At 46.0% G+C, this 24,571-nt stretch overlaps 1 protein-coding gene across 4 annotated transcripts in view; it reads right to left on the bottom strand.

The window, feature by feature from the left end:
• Positions 1-24,246, bottom strand: part of LOC119176380 (puratrophin-1) — a 540,416-nt gene extending 516,170 nt beyond the window's left edge. For 2 of the 4 annotated variants that reach the window (XM_075877540.1, XM_075877537.1), the window contains exon 1: positions 24,125-24,245. In XM_075877540.1, coding sequence (XP_075733655.1) covers positions 24,125-24,196 — 72 coding nt within the window. In that variant the 5' untranslated portion in view covers positions 24,197-24,245. Of the gene's footprint in view, positions 1-24,124 lie in introns of all 4 variants that reach the window. The other 2 variants (XM_075877541.1, XM_075877538.1) reach the window with 2 other exon arrangements.
• Positions 24,247-24,571: the final 325 nt, after the last annotated feature.

Raw genomic sequence — 24,571 nt, forward strand, 5'->3', positions numbered from 1 at the left:
GTCTCAGCAGGAATCAAACCCAAGCATTTTGCGTGGAAACCAAGTATTCTACCACAGAGCCACGCCAGGTCTCAATGCTATGTTACTCAGTGCAGCCCTTGCACTACATGCGTATACATGGCAAGGCCCGCTCGTACAACTCGTCTGCGGAGACGCACCCCCTCACGTATTTTAGTGTTCTGCACCTGCTTGCGTACTCTATTGTGCGCGAAATCGTTAGGTGCGTTTTATCCTTGGTGAACGTCTTCAGAGCTGTCGAACGGGAAGCGGGACGTGGCGAATTACATTTAACGTTGAGTGCTTTCGTCGGTAGCTGCGGAAACGATGTGCTGTGCAAGGATGCAGTAGCAACATACGTATGCCGGGTGATCCATGTCTTCTAGATAAGAAACAAGGACAATGGCTCGAAATGCACTGCTCGCTGGACTTTTATCCAACAATAATCCTGCTGCCCGGTTTCCTATTTGAGCATGCAGTGCCTGCTATTCGCATTATTAGTGAGCAAAACACCAAGTTATCTATCACGATACAATTCGCATGTCTTCATTCGCATACGTACGGTAATTTCTCGGAGCATAATGCAAAAAAAAAAGAAAGACATAACGCACGGAGTGTCCATCGATGTTTTTTTGTTCTTATTACCATTTTGTGCAATGTAGTAAATTTGAGTTATTGCCACGATTTAATAAAACTAAGATATCACTTTGGCCTGACTAGGCGTGATTTCCCGTTAAAAAAGAAAATCACAAGCATTGGGCATGATGAAGAACCTGCATATGTGTCAATGTGTCAAACAAATAAGTCATGTTGCAGATATCACTTGTATACGCTGCTATGCTGTTTGTTGCCTTAAAGGGCCACCCACCAGACCCCATACCAAATTTCAGTTAAACAGTGGAAGTTGTTGGGTGTCTGATGAGGAACATTTTGTCACAAAAATTTTTTGAATCGGTTCATCACGAGCGGAGAAAACGGGGTTTTTGAAGCGGCACGAAACGAGGATGAGAGGAGGCGAGCTCGAAACCCATGCCGCTCCTCCACGTAGCCTTCGCAAGCCAAATCTCTTCCCCTCCCTGTCCGGCATCCGACCAAGAGGTGACGGGCGCATGACGTGCCCAAACAAGTCCAACCCCCGAGCACGCGAGCAGCGTTGCTTTGTTGACCAGCGTTATTTTGTGGTCTTCTGTCTGTTTCGGCGGGATGGTTTGGAAACGCTGGCTTAGACGCGGTAGAATAGATGAGCACAATGAGTGCGCGAAAGCGTAGGAGCGTTCCACGGCGGTCATCTGCTCCATGCGCTGACCGCGGGGACACGAACGCATGCGAAACGCCGCCACATTAGCCCCGCATCTCATTGCAATTCACGGGAGAAAAATGAAAAAAAAAACTCTCAGATTCTCTTATTGCGTCTCATTATTTATGTAGAATTTTAATAATCTTCTCAAACAACAAATTACATAAACTACGCATGCCTTGTGAAATAACTTTCGCCCTGTCACGTGCCAGTGTTTGCAACGTCAGAGCAGAGTCGTCTACGTAGAGGACCAACGTCATTGCGTTCCCGTGTACGTAGGGCCATTCATACGCGCACGTCATGCCCTCATTCTCTGGGCGCGCGCCGGCAGAAGGGAGGGGGAGCAGAGTTTATTTTGAAATTTCACCCATTTCCGCGGCGCGTAGCGTTGCAAATTCTAGCAGACATGATCATGAACGCCTCGGCTACGCATTGCGCTTGTCAGCTTAAAATGGTCAAACCTTGTGAGTGGCCCTTTTAATTCATCGGTAGAAGATGCCACGAACGGCGAATAAAAGTTCGAAGAATAGGTTTTCTTGTAAAATCGATTCAAAAATGAACATCACTAATCAGTAAAGAGTCGGCATTAGATTAGCTGGCGTTGACCTGAAGCACACTCGTGAATGACTCGCCGGTGATCGCCTTAGCGCGAGTCGTTAGCGATCAGGGGCCTATGAAAAGCAACTTGAGATCAAATTTCGTGCTAGTGCGCACGAAATGACGTCACATGTTTACCAGCTATTGCGTCACATCTGCTTTATTTTTTGTTCCGCCAGAAGTGTTCCCTCCTCACAGAGATGGCGCTAAGCCGCATAAGCAGCTGATCAGCCGCCATTTTCTGAACGTATACGTTCAGAAAGGTGTATATATAGACTGGTAGGGATGGCTCCATAGAAGCCCATATACGGGTTTCTGTGGAGCCTTCGCTACCAGTCAATATATACCTTGCGCGTTCCTTCATTCCTATGCCGGTACCAAACTTCACATTCATCGAACATTGGCTTGCACTTACACTCTCGGCAATTTAAAGAAAGATGAGAAGTTGATTCTCCGGTTAGCGATCCTTTTTGTTCCAATAATCTCTGGTTATTGCAGCGGCCCATGTGTCCTCCGTAGAAGCGGCCAGACCTGAAAGGAGACACTCGTACGGCAAGCAGAGAACTTGCTGGCGTGTTTTACGAAATAAATATCAGTCCACCTAATGTTTTCTTTTACTCGTCCATTCTTTCTCTGCACAGCGCAAAATCTTGCCTAACTTATTAGGAGCCGTAAAAACAACATTAACGCCGTATCTGCTCCTCACTGTCTTTAGCCTGCGAGATATACGCAGTGAATGCACGGAGACAGATGTCCTCCTATCCTTTTCTGCAACCTGCAGATGAACTTTAAATGTTCGGCGTATTTTATAATGAATGCGTACCAACTAGCTCAGCTCTGTAATTCATTCATTCATTCATTCTGTCAACACTGTGGGCCTTTTCAGGATTATACTGGAGAGGGCATACAAAGCATTTCTTCTAAGCCCGCCACGGTGGTGGCTATATGGCACTTGGCTGCTGACCCAGAAGTTGAGGGATCGAATCCCGGCCGCATTTTTGTTTGAGGCAGAAATGCTTGAGGCCCGTGTGCCTATAGACTTGGGAGCGCGTTAAAGATCCTCAGGTGGTCGAAATATCCGGAGACTTCCACTGCGGTGTCTCAATCATATCGTTGTTTTGGGACGTTAAACCCCAACAATCATTATTATATCTGTAATTACAAAGAGATTCATTGATTTTCACTGAAAATGCAGAGGTAACCTTGTCCCTTTAATTTTCATTTCCTTCGTGTACTTTTCCCTACATCACACCACCACGGTAACTTAGCGAGGTGGGTCGTGAGAGAATCCAGAGCGCCATGGTAGCCGAGTTGCGCTGCTTAGCACAAGCGCGTCAGCTAAATTCCTGGCCAGGTGTCTGCACTTTAATGAGAGTGAGATGCGAGGTTTTTGGTGATTAGAGTTATTGATCATTCTTCCTGCTCCTTGTGGTCACTGCTGTATAATGGCCCGTGGGCTTGTAATTATTTATTTTTTATTGCTGATCGTACACAGCGTGCTTTATTGAGTGATAAATTACACTCCCTTATTATATTAGGGAGTTATTGTATGCTTGTTCTTACCTTTTGCGACATCTATGTAGTATATTCACCTAGCTTTTTCAGTTGAAGACGTTTTTTATCTCCTGTTATATGCATGTAGGTGTATTTACAGGGTCCTTGAAGAAATGTGTCAGGAGGTCATCAGCATACGGAAAATGGAACATTTGGTTCCTGGTTTTATAATTACTTTTTATGGGGCCAACATTTTAAAATGGCTAGAGACATCAATTAACGTCGTGAAGAAAGTTGATTATTTACCTTAATTAGTAAAGACAGGAGCTCGAATCAGAGAGCAGGATTGAGGTCCTTCCCACAGAGAGCACATCACTGCTTTGAGATTTCGAAAAAAAGTGACGTCTGGTAGTTCTTGAGGAGCAATGAAATTCCAACTAATTTATCTTACGCTCAGCTTCTCGCGAACATGAATACTACGAGAAACAGGATTGAGCTCGCTACACTGACCTGCAGCAAGGGTTCAAAGGCTTCGCCGTAATACGGCGGCAGCACTCACGGCTGTAGTGCTCGTGGGAGCGGCATTGGTGGTCGCCCCACTTAGTCGCCAACGAGGCGTTGCGACACGTGACTGGTACGCAAAAGGACTAGCGGCCCACCACGTGGCGACGTAAGTATGGAGGGGCGCTCGCCAAAGATGAATCGTCGGCAGCCGCGGAACGGCGCATGGTCGTTGAAATGGGGAAACAAAAGCGACCCGAAAAGGAAAAAAAAAGCAACCTCCCGAACTTGTTATCGCTTAGTGACAAACGATTCGCGATTCATCACCGGTTCCTGTTTTTTTTACTTGATTAATCGTGCGATCGCCCGAAACTCCTCCCCTTTCGTCCCGCTCAATATGCTAAGATCTGTGCCGCCATCACCATCCACCGTTGCCACGAGTGCCGTGCGAGCTTGTGTGGCGGCGCCTTACTCGTGGGCCCAGCCCTCGAGGAGTACCGGTACTCCAGTACGTACACACAGACACACACGAGCGCCCGCGTGCCAGAAAACAGGCTCACTGAGGCACATTTCATGGAGTGGAGATGAATTGGTTCGTTGCACGGGTTCCCGTTTCTGTCTAGTAGTCGCCCGGCAGTTTGAAACATCGCAGTCCTCTCGCGGCGTTACGCTTATAAAGACTCAACCGCAAATTGCCGCCCGACTAGGGTGCGGAGACACGGCGGCAGAGGCGAGGCAAATTTTCGGACGGGTGGTTTCCTTCGCGAGGACAAAACGAGGAACTAGACGACCCGCTTATCACATTCCGACCCGTGACAACTTCGAATGCCTTGGGCTTTCGTGCCAGCAAACAGGATTATCTCCGCCGACATTGCGTTGGCCACACCGTGTTGAAAGGACGTCCTGGTGCGCTGCAGATGGATCATTCTCAGTTTCTAGGTTAACATGCACCAGGTGAATTAGTCGCAGCTGATAGGCTCACTGGCGCCGCTGTCTACTTCGCCACGAGCTCGTGTGCGTGCGCGAGATAAAAAAAAGGGGGGGGGGGGGCAGACAGTCATACAATGTACACATATATATAACAAGGCATTTCCTGGGAACAAGCATAGCAGAATAGGCATTAAAACTGAGCCGCAGTGGGTTTTTTGCTACAGTTTCATTATGCCGGACTAAGCAGTTCTGTCGCAGTATACAGAAACGGGTAGGCGATGGCAAGAGAGACCCTTCCGAACAAGATAGTCGCCTATGACAACTTGGCGGACTGCATAACGCCGATCAAAGAGGCCAATTTGTTCTCAGGCCTGAAGCATTTTTTCAGAACTTTTTTTTCACTCTTTCTTTACCATGTGAAAATTGTTGTTTGTCTTATGCCTCGAGAAGATCGTTTTGCCAGTTTCAAAAGTACTCCAGCACGCATTGCAGCATGCCAAACTGTGCACAATGAAATGCTCTTTATAATATATATATATATATATATATATATATATATATATATATATATATATATATATATATATATATAAACAAAAATACGTACTTCAGAAAGAATAAGTGGGCAAAGTGTAGTCTTTCTGGTTGCCAGGTGGTAAACAGTGCAATAAAACACTATATATTCAAAAATATTCACAACAAAGAAAATTCAGAATATTCATTTTGCAGATAAATGGTCCAGATACCGTATAAAAATAATGAATGTTGTACAAAAATGTTCCTTTCACATAGGCAAACAAAATCAGAAGCGAGGTGCTGCTTTGTTGCTCACGCCATGCGGCGAAGCATTGCATGTTTTTCGTGAGACAAGTGTACTAATACACTTTTCTCGGTAAATTTTTGTTCTCTTGCGATAAGAATCTCCAGGTGTTCCAGTATAGATAAAAACCTGTGGTGCGAATGATCCCTCCGTAAATGAGATGTCCAATGAACTTTGCTATTTCATCTAGCGTCACCTCTTTTCATGAGCCACTTCACTCCGCTTAGGTTGTCGTTCCAATGCATGCATCCAAGCACATTTCGATGCATTTTTCGCATATAGTATTTAAAAAAAAGACAATATCGCACGCAGTTTACAAATGTTTCACGCTGCTCCGTAGTAAGGGCCAAGATGTGCTCCGGGGACCTTCTTGTCGTTAGGAGAAGCTCTGCAGCCAGCGCCTGCACACCGCGCCCCAGTGAAGTGCAGACCACGCACGTAACCAGAGTAGCTATAAGATTGTGCACAAATATCAGCAGCTATACGCACTTGAGGCGGAGGAGACAACTTGAGGATGTGAACAAAACAAACCCATGAACGGCCGCGTATGCCTCAGGCTGACGCTAAACACCGGCCGCCATAAAACTTGATGCTTAGATGCTATTATCCTCGAGCAATAAGGTCGTCCTCACTCAATTCAGGTGGGGTTTCAAGAGAATTTCGAGCAGCGCATATGTTTTACAGCGCTGGTGCGCACCCATGCGGGCGCGATGACGACGTCATAAAAGCGACTAGTGACACGAGATGCGACCCTGTGTCTGACAACGATGCAAGCATGACCAAAACTCCTGTAATATAACAAAAAGGGCCACCTCGAAACTTTAAAGCACGTGGCAGATCTTCGTAAGTATTTTTAGAATGAAGTTTCCCCGACTTCTTGGAACAGCTCGCTATAAAATCGCTGTCATAAATTTCTGGCAATTATTACTGCTCAAGATAGCCAAATTGCGAAGCTGACACTTTCATTTGATATTTGGCTCACAAAGCTTCTTTTCACTACAGAGATTCGGTGTTAGCATAATCACGAGAGGCACGCACTTCTGTCAAGTTCGCCAGTCTATAGTGCTCTTTTCCCACGACACACGCACATTTGTTCACGGAAAGGTCTGTCAAAAGTCGCTATGTTGCCAAAACGAGCAAATTAAAATTGATTCTTAAAGTTGAGCGGCTGGAATGACTACTAGATAGTGCTGCGTGCACGATAAACAAATTTAACATGCCGAAATTGATGATCCAAAAGCGTCGATCACTAGTGATCGATTTGAATAGGCCCGATAACGAAAGAGAGCCGTAAGTGGCTGTTAAATTGGTATTCTCTGAATCTAGTTGGTTCATAGCTAACACTAATTTCCGTGCCAAAACTTAGACTGAGGAACAAATCAGAAAACATACAAGGACGTCACTGTACTACCAACTGAAATTTTATTATTTTGATGCGTGTAGACGGATGAATAACCAAACAGGCACAGTCACCAATAGATATCTAGCAGAAATTGGTACCTCGTATCGTTCCCGTGAACTTTTTTTTACATGCCAGAAAGATAATAAAAAGTCTTTTTTCTTTTTTCTTGTCAGGATCACTGACGAACGAGCTTTCTCTCATCTCGATCATTATGGCTTCTATCTTCCTGCTTGAGTTTGTTTCTCCCTTTTTCTATAACGGAGACTTATTCGAGATATGCCTAGCATGAGCAGTCCCTTGAATAAGCTGTTAGATGTCTATGAGCTGCTGTAATCTTCGGTGAGGCAGTATATTTTCTTGTCCGCTCATTAAGGCACCGACCAGTGGGGCCCGGCCCCACGATAAAAGAATGCGACGCCCGACAGCTTGTTGGCATGACACGTAATTCGTACGGTGCCTCTTTTCACAGGTTTCTTCCCTGTTGTCAGCGTTTACCCTGCCACACATTGTTGAAATTTTGTCGGGAGCCGAAAACACTGTCATCAGGCCTTGTCTGCGCATGTTTCATCCTTCATTCAGCTACGCGCTCAGATATGAAATTTCAGTTGTTACTACAGCGAAGTCCTTGTCTATCTGCCTTTTTCTCTTCTGGTGTGCCTTGCTCAGATATACGTTCTAATGTAAAGGAAAGAAAATTGCACGACTTAGCCAATCCCCTCGTCGCGGCGCAGCATCGTATCATCGGCACTTGATAAGTATGAGGCGAACAATGCTTCGCACACATGGCTGTAGTGGCTTGTTTACAGTCGCACGGAAGATGGGCTACGTTATGGCTGCCAAACCAAATACATGATTTAAACATTTCGACCACCCACTTCCTAATGACTATATACGCACGCACGTTTCATGAACAAACAACTCTTTAAGTCGACAATGGCGTAACCCAAGAAATGGTATGAGAGCGCAGACCGGCAACGAAACCCTCCATGGTGGCTTACCAGCTATGGCATGGCGCTGCTAAGCAAGAAGCCGCTGATTCGGTTTAATCCCAGCATTCCGATAAATGGGAAATGCAAAAACGCCCGTAGATTCAGATTTAAGATTGTGGTTTCTTCTGGTTCTGCTTTACACTATAGCGACGCGCTGGATTCGGCACACAAAATAAATCGTCTGTATACATAATATAGCTCATGGGAAAATAAGCAACGCATGAGAAAGGAAGCACAGAGAGAGTTTACAACCTCAACCGTTTCTTAGTTCTCTTTGTATGCTTCTAGTGTGCAAGCACATTTTGCGCACTTGCTTTCCTTATGTGCTTCTAATCATAGAGTTTAGTATAAGTACACCAGAGGGAACTCTGGTGCTCAGTGTCTGAGAGCTGCAAGGCACGGCGCTTCAGCGAGTTGATCATTTCCATGGTCGCCGAACGATCGCAGCGCCAGAGTCCCCTCTAAATAAATTTTGAAAACTCTATGCTTGTAATCACACGGGCAGCCCGGATCAAGAACTGTCGCTGGTGCATTAAGCGTTGAAGAATCTATATTTGAGCATTCTGTTGAAAGATGTTAAGCTACAGCATCCACAAGCCATCTCCTTAATTTCATGCAATAAACCAATGCATGACATTATTTTTTATTAGCAGTAAATACTGCACCTATTAACGTGCAGTAACTGTGCAAGATGTCGCTGTTCTCAGACACACAAAGCAGCCACCGCCCAATAGCAGTGCCGGCACACATATATTATAACATTTGTACTTCCTTCGAGAAGGTGCACGTATCATATCGGCCATTGCATTGTCAGCTTACATGCCGTTGCTCTTCTGAGCTCAAGGTTGCGGATTCAGTTGTAGCGGCAGCACTTCGACAAAGATGCAATAAAAAAATAATAATAAACGCTTCGTTACTTTGATTTGTGAGTGCGTTAAAAAACTGTAAGTGCACACAAATAGCCAGGACTCTTGGGGTCACTACGAGACATGCCTAATCATCAGATCAAGGATTTGCCACGTATATACCCTGGAGTAAATTTAGGCATCATACGCAATATGTACCCGTGGCTCAAGATAGTATCGCGCAATCCAAGTTTCTTAGAGAAGGGACGACGATGTCACCAACATTTTACTTGTAGTCCCGTACATGATTTTTGTGTATACCTATAGATCACCTTTTTTTAGGCATGTTGTGCGCGTCCACGTTTCATGCACTTTTATTTCTTTATAGCGGCAAACCCGATGAAGGCGTCTCTATACATCAGATTGGACGCTTGTGGTAACTAAATCAGTTACTTCCTTAGGAGAACATTTGTTCGGGAGTTGTGAAATTTAAGTATGATGCGAAGATAGTGTTTCCAGGTAGAAAAATCGTCTCGGGCTCACTTTTGGGCCGTTGTATTGACATGCCCCGCACGAGATATGCTACACTGAAGCAAGGTTGGGCGGTTGCACACAGCCCTTCCCACACGATTACATTTTTTATCGTGCGCATGAATGCATTAATCCATCTCTTTAGAAGAAATACTAAATGATTATTTAAAAACGTAGTTAACAGTTGACTTTATAATTAAAAAAAGAATTGGAACTAATCTCGCATACCAATCGCATTCTATATTGGTCCATTGAGTATAACGGTGGCTTGTTCAGTAATTACTATAAAGTAGCGTTCTCGGAATCATGATCAGGAATACTAAGAATCAGTGTGATGTCAAATAAAAAAAATTGGTGCCTAAGTTCTAGTAGCGGACATTATTCTGTCAGTGTGCTTGGGGACACTGCAACAATAGTTTGAAGTCCCGGAATCATTGCACCATATGCCTCATAATCGGATGATGGTTTGGCACGTACGTGCCCACGGTTGAGCTCAGACAGAACGTGGGCTCTCGTTCCTTTGCATCCGCTTTCGCTCTATTTAGTGATCAAGTGATTAAGCAATATAAAAAACACATGTGCAGTGCTGCTTGGAAAGCTTGCCGAGTTCAGGGGAGAATCAAAGCACGCTAGGAATCCAACCGCAAATACTAAAGACATTTGGGCCACGAGTCTGGCCGTGAAGGCGTGAGAAAGTATGCAAGCAACGCACCCAGCCGCCCTCGAAAAAACACCTCGGCTTCGGTGCTGGATTTCAAGCCCGCCTCGCAGAACCAGTCAGTCCCACCAGCTTTCTTTAGCATCCCAGGCGGTTCATCACGCGCATGACTTGCGCTAGACGCTGATAAACTTCATTTGCCTTTGTTTTCGATTAACTCCGCCATGCTAGCAAAAACAATACCGAAACCCAGCTTGCTTGCCTTTGTGCACATTCCACCAAGCGCACCGAGAGAAAGGGGAAACGAAGAGCGGAGTGAGGGTGGGTCCTCGCAACCCGAGGGTCAGCGCTCGGAGGGCCTTCACTCTGGGCGGCGCAGCTGATTAACGACGAGGCCAGGGCCGCTAAACAAGGTGCGTGCCGTTCTCGCACCTCCCGAGTAGAACTGTAGGGAGCCCCCTACATGGCCTTTTAATTATCTCTTACGCCCACGCAACCATTCGTGTGTACTTCGTGCCTGTATCGTTTTCTCCCCCTTATTTTTTTGTTTTTATTATTCATTACTTTCGCCGAGACTACGGCTACACTAATGCGAACCGAGTGTGAACTCACGCTTTAATTGCATCTCGGAGCTTTCGAGGTGATTTCTTTACCGACCTCTTCTTCACCTAGCGAGAGCGCTTTCTATTTATAGACGCAAGCGTTGCGTCACCGACGCGGATCACAAATGATGCCACAGAATGAAGAATCCACTTTTCTTTCTTCTTTTTTTTTTTTGCTCTCACAAAAGTGCCGAGATCTGTGGGAACGGTCCAAAGCAGCAGCACGGCCCAAACCGAGCGCACCAGGCAGAAGGTGCACTATAAGTACCCGACAAAAATACGAAAAAGGTGTTCGTGGTCGCGCCTCTGCTCGCCGCGAACGTGACGCAAGCGCGCGATGTCGCTGGCGTATGTGTGCCACGAGAAGCCACGAAATACAGCCGCGGTGCAACACATACAGTACTCTTCTATCTTACACCGTATACAACCACGCAGGGCGTCGTCGTGTAGTGAGTGCGGGCTTTTTTTTAATTAAGAACTATAGTGTCGGCCGTCGGTGGCATGTGCGCAGAAGTAGAGAACGAATATTGCGTGTGCCATTTTGGCTTCAACAAAAAGGCGTCGGCCTCTCTACTTTGGTACGATCAAACTGTACCTTTGGCTGGTGGGTAGATGAAGTTGTTGAATTTGTAAAACACCTTATATAGGCACGCGCACCACCTGGGATGTACGTATACGCAACCGAAACTAATTCCTTAACATTTCAAAAGCTCTATAAGTCACAACTTCTGTAATGTCACAAGTTTATGCGACCAGATTTAACTTAATTGAGATATTATGTTACACTGCTAAAGTTAAAAAAAATGTACAAGAAAGCATGAAAGTTCGGCAGAATGTTGCACTTTCGAACATTTTAGGTCAAAACCCTACTGAACACTTTATGATGCATTAGGTTATACAATCTGGTACCAGACTTTTTGAAGGACATCACTAGCATAGTAGTCATCCCCCTGACACTTCCTGCACCTCACGTGGTGTTGTGTTATACCTTTTGTATCGACTCACCTTTGACTAAGAGACAATACCATGTGATGAAGTCATTATACAGCGTCACGGCATGGCATCGCAAATTTCGGTGATCTGAGAAGTTATAATGACGCCACAAGGTAACTTCCCAACGAGACGTCATTGATGGCTAGGTTATGTGTTTTTCTGCCTGCACGCACCGCTCCTTGCTTCTCCGCACGTCGCTCACTCGGAGAACGTCACGTGGCTTTTAACAGCGGAGTTGTTTAAGCTTGGAGTGCACTCTAAGAAAAAAGAAAAGGTCTTGACTACTTTTTTTTTTCGACTTCTGGTTTGCCATGTATATGACTCTTTGGCGGTTATTACACTCTCTCCTGAGAGCCGTGTGGCCCACAAGAGTTAGCGTGTTCCTTTAAAGGGACACGAAAGAAAAACGCTGATTTAATTTAGATTATTAATTGCACTCTGAGAACTCTAGTGCCACGTGTTTCACTATCATAAGTTCATTATTAGCGAAGAAAACCCAGGTAGGAGTTTCATTTTTAAATTTCGCGCCAAAAACTTTGCGCGCCAAAATTTTCAAAAGGTATTGTTCCTACATACGCAGCATTGACTTAATAAAATTTCCTCAAACTACGTACGCTAAGTTTATGGTACCTACATATGACAATGTACTTAATTTTTATCGATTAGAAGCTACGTAGGACTCGGTGGACGCCTTCGAAAATTGATTACGTCACACTGTTTGGTGCGGGAATCTCTAGGTGGCGTCTCCGATCGTATTTTCTTTTCGCGCGTGTTCTCGCTTAAGCGTCGCCCCGCACTAAAAGTGGTGTTTTTGGGGCTGCGAAATTGTACTTTACTAATACGCGAATAATTAATTTGCTCTTTAGTGTCATTAGGAATGTACATAAAAACTTAGAAATACCCGAAAGGAATCACGTGCGCTCTTATTTATTTACTTATTTTGCTTAGAGTGTTGCACCTTTCGTCGACCACACAAAGCTGGTGAAGTGGGGGATAGAGAAGCTAAGAGTGGATAAAAAAGCCAAATACAGCAATTACATGGTGGAGGCGAGTAAATGCATAGTAAAACATAGTATAGTAAAGCGACGACATGGAAAAGTGCAGTGGTGGCGGGGAGGAGTGATGCCAGGTTGAGGAGAAAAAAAAACGAGGGGAGGATAAACATATATATGTATATGATTTATTATAAGGCAGAGATATCAGCCTGAGCTAAGTCGATCTAGCCTGCTACTTTTAAGGTTAGTGAAGCTTAGCTACGTATAGTATACCACAAAAAAAGGGTGGGAAAGGAAAGTGATAGCGTGAGAGAATGGGGAAACGAGGGGAAAAGGTGAAGCATGTTCATGTGTAGCATTGTTCGTCTGTTGATCAACTGAAATCACCTAAAGCAGCACCCTGATCAGCGTGTCGCAAGTTGATTGCTCCCTTCTCGTATTCGTGGTCTTGGATTGATTGCCTCGTCGTGACAGAGCCCTGTTATATGAGCTAACAGCTGGTTCTGTATCAGTGCACGAAAGATAATATCGTCAAGGACGTGTGGGTAGTCCGTTATGTTCGCCGCGTGGTTCATGTGAGACTCTACAATCTTAGTGCCCCACATTCTTTGCGCAGCGAGCACTGTTCACGTAGAAATATGAATTTATTGTACTTAGGTGCATGACCCTTGACGATTGCCTGTTCCCGAGATGATGTGCTACTACGTGTGACTAAGCCTATCGAACCCTGCTAACTTAAAGAAACCCGACTTGGCCTAGTGTTTATAAAATTTTTTGTGTGTGACCCCTTAATTGCGTTACATCTATCTTATTTGTTTTGTTTTTGTTTTCCTGTCCTCTTTCATTTTCTTTCCTCCTATCTTCAGTTTCTCTTCCTTTTCTCTTCCCTTCCCAATGAAGCAGCCAGGCATTGTGCCCTTCTAGGTGGCATTGGTCAGCTGTCCCCACCCTATTTCCTCTAAATCTTCGTGTTTTATGTGCATACAAAAATAAATAAGCAAAAGAATAAACAAATAAATATATAAATGTCACGATAGAGACAACAAAACTCTTTTGTAACCGCACGAACACAAGCGCCGTGTTCGTGTGTTAAAGAACTGCCGCCTGGATCGGCGCGGGCGGAAGTGTTTCTCCGGCCGTTATATTCGGTGCGCGCCCCATTGAAAAAAAAAAATGTAATTTGAGAAGTTCCGACGCGGGCTGCGACGCGGCGCTCTTCTCCCACATACCTTAGGGTTCCTCGATGCGCGCGCCCCCTTTTGCCGCTTTCGCGCATCGAGGAACTCTAACGACGCCGACGACGCCGCGCTTTAGTAACCTTGGCCGTGCCGCAGACATGCTTGGAGAAATGCACTTTGTCCAGGCATCTCTTGCTTGAACGTGGTCACTGGAATCAAGATACAACAATATGTATTCTTAATTGGGCTTGATACAGTGAGCGTTGTTCTCTGTAGAATGATATGATTGAGACAGAGCCAAGCAGCGTAAGGTAATTTCATGTGGCGCAGCTGTTCGCAAATTACGCCTCCACGATACATGCATTAGGCTGACTACGTGATCTGCCACGCTTTTCATTTTTTTTGTTTTAGTGATCTTTTCTCCCATTGCCACCTGAATAGGTGCGTATCAATTCAGGGGGCCTTGTTCTCTTCAAAAGAATGCATTTTGTCGTTGCCGACCTTGCATAGCTACGTTATGCAGTTCAGCTCTGTCTTCACATTGCATTGCTGGTAGACGAAAGCATAGTACAGGTAATGCTACAGTAGCTTTCACCTGCACGATGATTGGCGAAATTTTGTTGTGGGCACGACACTTAACATTTCTAAGTTTCCACAATACGACAGAGATGTGAAGGCGACGTTATTATCCAAGCGCAGGCCGCATGTAGGCGAATATGAACGTGAGAATGATGGGCGACGCTGTAGTCTCCAGCGAATTATAGGGCGCCAGGGATCTGTCACTCCATGACCAAAGTACTTCCTTTCCCTTAGCTGAAACTTGTCGTTTTAAAGCGCGACACCATTAAGGAGCTTGTTTCGCAGAAATTATGCTGCCGGCGTCTGTGTGTGAGCGGAAAAGCTGCGTTGGCCATGAGCGAAAATTTGAGGTAGATGCACTGAAGATGGTATTTGCATTTCATCCTTCATTACGGTAAAGTGTAGGTATCCGCAGAGAGGGGAACGCTTCGTGGTGATGATTGGCCGGGCGATGGTGTGTGTGTGTGCGTGTGCGTGTGTGTGTGTGTGTGTGCGTGTGCGTGTGTGTGTGTGTGTGCTCTTCCGTGTGTGAGTATGTGCAAATATGTGTGTATGTGAGCACGCTCGTGTGTGTGTGCGTGTTCTTTTGTGTGTGTGAGTGCGTGCGGATGTGCGTGCTCTTCCGTGCATGAGTGCATGCGTGCGTATGCGTGTGTGTGCGCGCACTTGTGTGTGTGTGTGTGTGTGGGTGGGTGGGTGAGTGCGCCCGCGTTAAGTTGCTCCACATCTAAAATCAGTGTTTTAAATTTTACACAAAGCCCCTTTAGACGGCAAGTAGCATGCACTACATTTATTTGTATTTGTTTCATTTGATACGGTGTCACTATTCTTCTACGTGTGAAAAAAAAACACCTCCTAAATGTACTTCAAACGCTAATCAACGCCTATGGCTGTAAGAAAATTAACACTGCTTCCGCTCAGACATAACTTCCCACAGAGTTGCGAGAGGCCAAACTAGACTACTTCGGATAGGTGCACATTTGCAGGAAGCTCCGCTCTCGTAGCTTTTTCTTCATAACTGAAAAAAGTTGTCTGCCAGTACAACAAGTAAGCTTGCACATTGAACGCATCAGTACCCCAAGGTATCTCCGCCAACCTTCACGGTGCAGCTGAGCTATACCCTTCAGATCGTCTTGCCCTTCTGAAAGCGGTCAATAAAAAAAAAATCAATTGGTTCAGTTCGCTCTCCTTTGTGCTTTCTACTCATGTGCTGATGAGGAAGTCACCAACATTTCTTCTGAAAACTGGCTCACGGATATCTTCGCTTCGGTCACTATCATCATGACTGGAGCTGGGGCACGAAGAAAGGGAAAAAATAAAGCGCCAGTCACCATCGATTCTTTTATTTGTTTTATTTGAGGTGGTTGGGGGGCGAAGAAAGATGAGATGCACAGCTAACCCGCGGTCTGTGGTTTCTATAAAGCGACATCTTCAAGCTCGACAAACCATCGCGCATAGACAGCAAAGGAAACGATGGGTAATAGGCGGAGTGGTCACGCCACCTTTGCAATGAGACGGCCGGAGGAACACCGTCGCGCGCACCAATCTAGACGGCCGTGGTTAAAGTCTTCGTGTTACTGTTGGGCCGTTTTCTTAAATAGTGCGTCCGTATCGACTCGCCCGGCTGTCAGTCCTACTTGGCTCAGTACATGAAGAGTTAGAAGTGAGAGTGAGGGTGAGGAGGGGAAAGAGGAAAGGAGAAAATAATGCTGGATTGCGAATGAATCCCCGCTTCTTGATGAAAAAAAATCGCCAGGCTTGCGCGAAAGGCGCAGCACAGTCACAGTGAAAACTAGAAGAGCAGCCTTTCACAGCCTTTTCTAAACAATCATTGGGTAACTGCTGCATGCACACTTACCGAGTACCCATAAGGCATTAATAATCATTATTTCTGGGTAGTAGACCGGCATTCCCTGTGCTATCCTTCGTCAATCTTCTGAGAAGCGTGGTATCCGCTAAACACTCGCAAATTATTTTGTGTCAATAGTTCATGTATCGGCTCAAGACGATGAGGAATTACGGCTGAAGTGGGTATATGCGTCAAATTTAATAGGTGATCAAGAACAAGCTTTTGTTATGGGTTGAAATATTGGACGACGCAATTGTTGCGCTATTCGCATTGTGTGACTCCTGGTTGTTCCTTTGATGTTCTAAAACGCTTCATTACTCATATTAACGCGATTCCTTTCACGACATCAAGCCTGCCTAAGGCAAGTTTGTGAACGAGTCCCAAGCACCAGCGTGGTTCACTGGTAGAATACTGGGCTGGCCCGCCGCGGACCCGGGTTTGAGCCCCACTGTGTCTTTGGTGTATTTTGCTAAGTTTTTTTCTTACTTCGCGCTATAGTGGTTACGAACACCAGCGGTGGCGGTGGACAACTACGGCGCCATGCGTGACCCGACTTGTGATCTCATAACAGCTTTCGCTGTAAAAAGCCACCCAATTTCTGTCTGCCTAATTGGCGACCCGGCGCAGGGCCTTGTAGGAAATGGGAAAAGGGGATAAGAAGAATAGTAGAAAGATAAAATTAAGAAGAGCGATCACTCGCAGCACAGGAGTGGCAGAAAGAAGAGATAGGAAAGATGAGGGACATGGTCAAAGGATTCCGAAGATGGGGCACGCACGGCGAGAGCCACACGGCGTCAGGAGATCGCGGACGGTGGGCCGATCGGCGAGAGCAACGCAGGCGTCGAAGATCGCAGACGACACAACCGTTCAGCAAGGAATCCACCAAGCGAGTGCATGAATGCATCTATAGCAAAATATCGTATCAAGGGGAGGGAAAGAGAACTGAGCGTGCGAAGTGACCTGAGGATGAGCAAGGAGGGTACATCGTATATAGTCACGCATAGTATAGCAAGAGGCGGGAAAGAATAGTGTGGTTAAGGAGGACAACTGGGTATTGACCTCCAAGGTAGTGTCCGTGGGAGATTTCTTCTTTGTGTTGTTGAACAATAAAAATTCGCCACGTGCACGTCAAGTAAAAGTGGACTGTGGGTCTCTGTGTCCAGACGGAGTTTTCTGTCTTGGACTGCCCATTAGCAGCGATTGGCATGTTCCAGTACGGACCAGCCGTGGTGGTCTATGTTGCTAAGGTACTCGGCTGCTGATCTGCAGGTCGCGGGATCGAATCCGGGCTAAGGCGGTTGCATTTTCGATTGAGACAAAAATGCTGTAGGCTAGTGGACTTAGATTTAGGTGCAGATTAAACAACCACAGGAGGTCTAAATCACCGGAGCTCTCCACTACAGCATCTCTCATAATCATATGGTGGTTTCGAGACGTTAAGTCCCCCATATCAATCAATGTTCCGGTAGGAAACACCGATCTATCACGCGCTTTGCGTCTTCCCAAGTTTCTCTCTGGTGCAACGCCGCAATGAGTGACAGCGTCAACGGCGCAGGCACTGTAACCGTTAGCACCCGCTGCTTCGCATCTACACATGGTTTCCTTCAGTGGGAGATGGCGTATTTTTTTTATTCTACTCGCCGCGTAAATGGGTCAGACTGAAAAGCTGAACGGTGCTTGTCCTTTGTCATTCTCGCATGCTCGCGCCCAGAGAATAAGGGGATGACGTAGACGACGGAATTGTCCTATGTAGATGGTAGTGCTGTGATGTCGGTTCTCTACGTAGATCACTGTGCTCGGACATCGCCAACAGCAGTATGTGACACGACGCAAATTACTTGACACATCTGTACTTTGTGCAATTTGTTGCTTGAAAAGACGAATAAAACTTGGCAGAAATAATGAGACGCATCCTCCATTTCGCATGAATTCGCGTCCCCGCGGTGCCCCTCGGTTTACTCATCGAGCAGATGCCAGCCCTGAAAATTAAAGTAAGGTTCTGGCGTGTTCGAGCACTCATTATGCTCATTTATTCTACCGCGTTATAATAAACGTTAATGTTGCTCTGGCTTGTGATACAACCGCTCTCGTGCCAGTGAAATGTCGTAGTTTTCATGCTCGGTATGTTGCAAGCCTGGTGATCAGCGAGGCAGTAGACCACACAATAGCGCTGGTCAGCAAAACAACGCCGCCCGCTGCTCGGGCACTTGGGCTTGCTCGGGCTCATAATGCGCACGTGCCCAGGCGTGCGCATGACATGTTCCTCTCACTCAGTTGTCGTAGAGGGTAGGGAAGAAATTTAGCTTGCGAAGGCTACGCGGGGCGAGCGGCAAAAGTTCGAGCTCGCCTCCTCACATCGTGGTTTCGCGCCGCTTCACAATACCGGTTTTCTAAGTTCGTAATGAACCAATTGAAAAATTTCTTACGACATAGCGTTCATCGGACACACAACTGCCACCATCTTACTATAATTTTTTATGGGATCTTGTGAGGAGCCCCTTAAGCCGTAATTAGTTCTTGAAAAGGTAACAACCACTGGTTTCGTTTTCTGAATTCGTATAATACTTTCTTCAATTCCACTAGGTTGCACATCTTATCAACTTTATTACTTTCTAGTGCCTGTCTTTTTGTTTTACGCACCTCTTTTACCAGTTAGTTATTTACACCTATTTCGTTCATATTGTCTGACCACCTTTACTGCTTTCAATCCATTTACTCTTCACCCTATAGTGTTACCAGCTTGTTCTTTTATTAGCTGAACAGAGGGCCTTCCTCTTTAGTTTCGTGCTCTTTATCGCCATACTAGTGTTTGTGGATTCAGCCTGATATTATTGACAAAGAAGAGCGTACAACTCATCGTCACAGACAAGGGCAGACTTTACTAGGACAGCGCTGCTGCTCACTGCCAAAACGTTACTCTAGAGCAGTGCTTCTCAGCCATGGATGTTTCAGCGACCCCTTGTCGACCAGCGGAAGTGATGAAGGACCCCTTGAAGGTAGAAAAGGGAAGAGGAGTCATAAGTTAACTCAACATGCAGCGTGAAATAGGTACTTTTTCCTTCACAAAGAATGGTCAAACTAAAGTGCAACGCAAATTCGATGTTAACAGCTTGTCAGTAGGTTGTGCAGTCTCCAGCCGCATCGAACCTGTCTGAAGCTATGTTTGCTCGTCAAGTAGACAAGACTAAAAAATTGTGCCATCTCCCGCTAAAGGGAACCATGTGTAGATGCGAAGCAGCGGACGCTAACGCTTACACTGTGGTGACGCTGACACTGTCGCTCATCTTGGCATTGCACAAGAGAAAAACCTGGGGAGGTGCAAAGCACGCAGCGATTGAGCGGTTTTTTCTACTGGAACATGCCAATCGTTAATAATGGACAGTGAGAGACAGGAGACTGATTGGACACAGGAACCTGCAATCCGCTTTTAGTTAGGGTGCACGCTGAGAATTTCTATTGTTCAACAACGCACAGGAGAAATCTCCACCGGCACTACAATGGAGGTCAAGATCCAATGCCCATATATACGAGGTGGCCAGCAAAAGGTTGTGCAGTGCGAACAGTTTTTTTTTTTCATCAAGAAACTCGCTAGTTAACGCTGCCTGCGTCGGCATTGCAAGGCGACAGAGGGGAGGGGACGCGCATGCGCAATGGCGGTATAAACGCTGCCGGGAGGAATGCCTAAAAGGGAGGGGGAGCAAGCGTAGGTTAGCAGACGCTCCCTGCGTCGGCGTTGCGAGGCAAGAGCAGAGAACGAGAGAGGGAGAGTGTACGAGAGGAAAGCGAGGGGAGGGGACGCGCATGTGCAATGGGTGAGTTGAAGCTGTTGAGAGGGTGGCCTAGAGGATAGAGATGAGGAGCGAGCGCAAGCAGGCGGTAGGAGATAAGTGGAGAGAGTAACGCTCAGTTGTAGGAGAGAGGGATGGAGGAGAGTCGCGCAGGCGTAGTGTGAGTGCGGACACCACTGACGCCGCGAGACATTGGCCCGAGCAAAAGATACTTCGCATCTAAAAAGTATGATCAGGTGCATGTGTCGTAGGAAACTGCAACAAATGCTTTACAACCATTTCATGAAAAAGGGGAACATAAATCAGCTCTGCCACAGTGCAAATAAGTAATACAGTGAAGCAAACGAAAATTTGAAGGGGCCGCTGTCACGGGACATGGTGTACGACATAGCGTGCCTTAAAATAGGAAAGAAACGAGTTTTTTTTTTTTGAGGTTATAGGCCGAGCATTTCACACTTTCTTAGAATACATTATCACATAAAAAGTTAGAGGGACAGTTCACTCCGAGCATGTGCTCAGCCTGCAGTGCAGGTTGTCGCCTCGCGTCACAGGCCCCACATCACCCTTCACAGTTTTGTTTGTCTCACGGAACATTGTTTCTCCATGCGCCGCAAAAACATTACCACGTTATGACACGTGTGCGCTCGTCGCTACTGAGTCACCGCGACACTCGAAGCACCAACCTCTGCATAGCGGAAAGAATGGGGGATGGTGTATTTGAAATTCAGATAAGATATTATTACGGAAGCAGCATGCGTCTAATACTTCCTTTTATGTGCTTACGTCACAAAGAGAAGCACACGTGCTGATTGGAACTCGTAAACTAAAATTCTGTCTGTGCCTTATTCTGTTGCTCAGTGTTTCCATAAGCTGCGCAATGACCACAACAATGATGGTGCGAAAATAAGGGATTGTGTATTTCAGATTCACATAACTACAGCAGTGATTATTATCTTCTACGCATTTATTTAACTTAGGAACACGTTGCAGATGGGCCAGTAAGAGCAACTTTTTAATTTTCAACGTTCAGAGCGTAATTCAGATTCCATCGGTCCTACAGTCCACCTGTTTTATATATGTGAAGACTTGAGCATTGCTGATTGTTAACGTGTTGTCAAGATTTTGCTCACCTCAGCCTCCCCAGGTCATACCGAGCATGCGCGTTTGGATATTTTAAGTTATTAACGCTTTCGTTGAGCTAAACTATGCGATGTGCCAAGAACCCACGGTGAATGTATCCCATTTTGCAATTTTTCCTTCCACCACTCACTGGCTTCGCCATCAGCTGGGAAAGGCGTCAGTGGAAGGTTCACCCTTGTAATCGCTTTAATTATGTCAAGGGGTGTTGAACCTACGACATGAATGACAAGTTTCAAGATCTGTTCTAAATGTTAAAGCGCGCTCATGTGCGAATGACATATGTTATGCTGTTTAAGAATAGTTACACCTACACCATAATTACACCCCGTCAGGATTATCGACGCGACGCATGTTTTCAGTGAGTCGGTGTGAATGTGAACATCATATTCGCAACTCCAAGTGAGCGCTTGCCACCTAGCGGCCGTGCCTGGAAACGGAGCTAACAAGGTCACTTTAAAACGAGATATTTTACCATGATAGAGTGTACTGGAACTTTGTACATTGTAACCATGTTGCACGTGTTCAGAACCAGCCGCATAGTTTATTTTCGCCATGCCATACGCGTGGGCCCAAAAAAGAATAAATCGATGCCCAACAACCATTGCAGCGTGCCGCATTGTGTGGCATCGCGGTGGAAAGATGGCAATTAACGTATGCTTCAATCACTTTCCGAATGATGCAGACGACGCCCGATAGAGAACGGCGCAATTCAGAAACTTGCGCATTGGAAAGAAGGTGATGGACACTACCGTAGGTTGTTTCAATGCAATTCGCTCACGACAACTTAATTCTCCTTGGTGAGTATAAGTGCACTATTACTTAGCGTATGTGCATTCTTATCAATATTCTGGCTTCCCTAGGCGTGGAGTATAGTTTCGTTTAAATAAGCAAGCGCTTTAGGAAATTTAATGCGTTAACTGTGTCACTGTATTTTTCGGATGTGCTTGTTTTTTCTGCGCAAGTTGTAGTGCTACCAATTCTCAAATTAAGCGGCTATAATCTTTCCTTCCGAACATTTTCGATTTTGCAAGTCTTTATACTTACACGTGCGCGCGCGCACGAAAAGGTTACGCGTGCGTGTATGTTTGTTCGTGCGCATATATATCACGTCCGTGCATTTGCAGCGTGCGTAGTGTGCGTGCATATATCTGCTTTGAATATCAACCACTGCCAACACGAACAAGCGAGAGTTCGGAAGCGCATGACCTTATTTATTAGAAAGCTAGTAACATATTGGTCGGCGAACGAAAAGAAAGAAGCACTCCTATTACAATCGAAACTACGATTTGCCTTATCTCCAGACACACTGGCCCAGACATAGCTTCGTCCTGTAACCAAGTGAACGGCATGCGTATTCAGCGTCTTACGCGACAGCGAAACTCGATGGGATACGTGAAATCGGCAGCATAAGTCGCAGCGTTGTTAGCTCGAAAACTGTTATACGGCCTTGACTGCCGCATCCAGTGTAGGAACGCAACGCAAAAGTTCTAGCCCTTTGGGAGAGGCCCGCTACACTTAGGCAGTTGGCTTCTTCAACCTCGGACTCGCTAGACAGGTTGTTCAACTTGAAGTAAATATGATGCGGTTCAGCGAAGCGGCTCGATGTTCGCGCGCCCAGTGCAACTATTTCCGCTGTTTCGCCAGTCAAATTCTTTATCTCGGTTAGAATGGGGTGGTCCGCGGCTACCACCCTTTCGCTTTCGACGAAGGATTGCAATCCGACGCCACAATCAAGAAACTTCACAACAGCGCCGAGCGAATGTGCCGCGTTGACCCCATTAGGCACAGCCATGCTTGCTTTTGGACCAGTGCGGCCAATTCACACGGAGAGTTATCTGGAGTTCCTAATTAGCGTACTTGCCCCAAGTAGGAACGAAAAGAACACACCTACATTTCTTGATGCTTGGGACAAGAAAGACTCTTGTTGGCCCAGAAGCTGGCGCATTCGGTGAAGTAGTTGCGAGGGACGCTGGTAACCGAGCTCTTCGTGAGACGGGAGTTGTTGCAGCCTGCTCTGTTCGGACGCCTCAAGACATTTCAGGGCGGTGCTCTTTAGTTCATCGTAAGCCTTTTCAGATGAAGGGGAGGCGAGCATATTGTCTATAGCGACAGTGATGTCAGGTGGCAGTGCTGTAACGTCGTGGAAGCATTTCGTCTCCTGCGATGTAATGCGGCGAAGCAGGAAGCAGGCTTCGACTTGGCTGGCTAAACCACAACCCCTAAGGTTTTTGGGCCAGAAATGAGGACGCTTTAACTCCGAGGCGTCGGTTGGGAATCAGCTTGAAGTGCTTGCCTCGTCTGTCACTGCTGCAGTTTTTTCGAACGTCAGGGTCACCACTTAGTAGCGTACTTGCCCTATGGTGAACCGGACGTGATTCGACCATCGCAACCTTGTGATCTAGAGTCCGAAGTTTACGATGGTGTAGGTATGTTCTTTTCGCTCGTACTTGGGGCAGGTACGCTACACTACCGCAAATAGTAGGCACTACCATTTTCCAGCGTCAATGCTCACATGATATTAAAATAACAAAAAAGCAAGGGTGTGTAGTACATTTAGAATCACATACTGAGCCACAAAGATGCCCTAGTAATCGCATCTTTGCTATTCGCAATAAACAAATTTAAAAGATACTTGTGACATCCCAAGATTCTTATAAATAAATAGCTTATAGACTATATTAGTTGTATATGTCAGTTAAGAAGCTATGTGGTGCAACTTGTAGTGAATTTCTAGATATGCCAACCGACTAAAGTCGACGCTGTTGAGGCGTTTATTTTAGTCCGGCTTGATTTGAGTAATGAAGAGTATTAACCTTGCTAAAAAAAGAAAAGCGAGAGGCAAAGAAATAAATTTGAAAGTACGTGCTGTGCCACGTGCTCAATGTGTTCCAACAGAATTGTTATATAGGACAGAACCACGCCGAATAGCGGGGACTCACCTTCGAAATTCGCTCGAATACGAGCCTTATTGGAGCGGCGATCCTGCCGAAGAAACTGGCGACTGCTCCCATGCGTTGGCTTTCCGTGAACAGGTTGCCAAACAACACACACCGGCCACCGGAAGTCGACGGCCTTCCTGTTACACCTGAGAACAGATAAAGGCCGAAAAGAAAGAAGCGTCTGTTTCGCGCTCATAATGCTTCAACGTTTTTTTATTTCTTTTTTCACGTGACCAATATATACCACCGGCATTAAAAGTGGTCATCCTGTAATGTACGTGGATGGTTTAGATAGACGTAACCCGGAAGTACGGCTTTCGCCGATACACTCTAAACAACACGAGCAATAGACGAATGCCGGCGCAGCAAACCTGTGGTTAACGGGCTGCTTGTGTGGAATAATCGTGGCCCCGCGGCGTCTAATAAAGGCGATAGGAACACCGACAG

Source organism: Rhipicephalus microplus, chromosome X (assembly GCF_043290135.1).
Source record: "Rhipicephalus microplus isolate Deutch F79 chromosome X, USDA_Rmic, whole genome shotgun sequence".
NCBI classification, from domain to species: domain Eukaryota; kingdom Metazoa; phylum Arthropoda; class Arachnida; order Ixodida; family Ixodidae; genus Rhipicephalus; species Rhipicephalus microplus.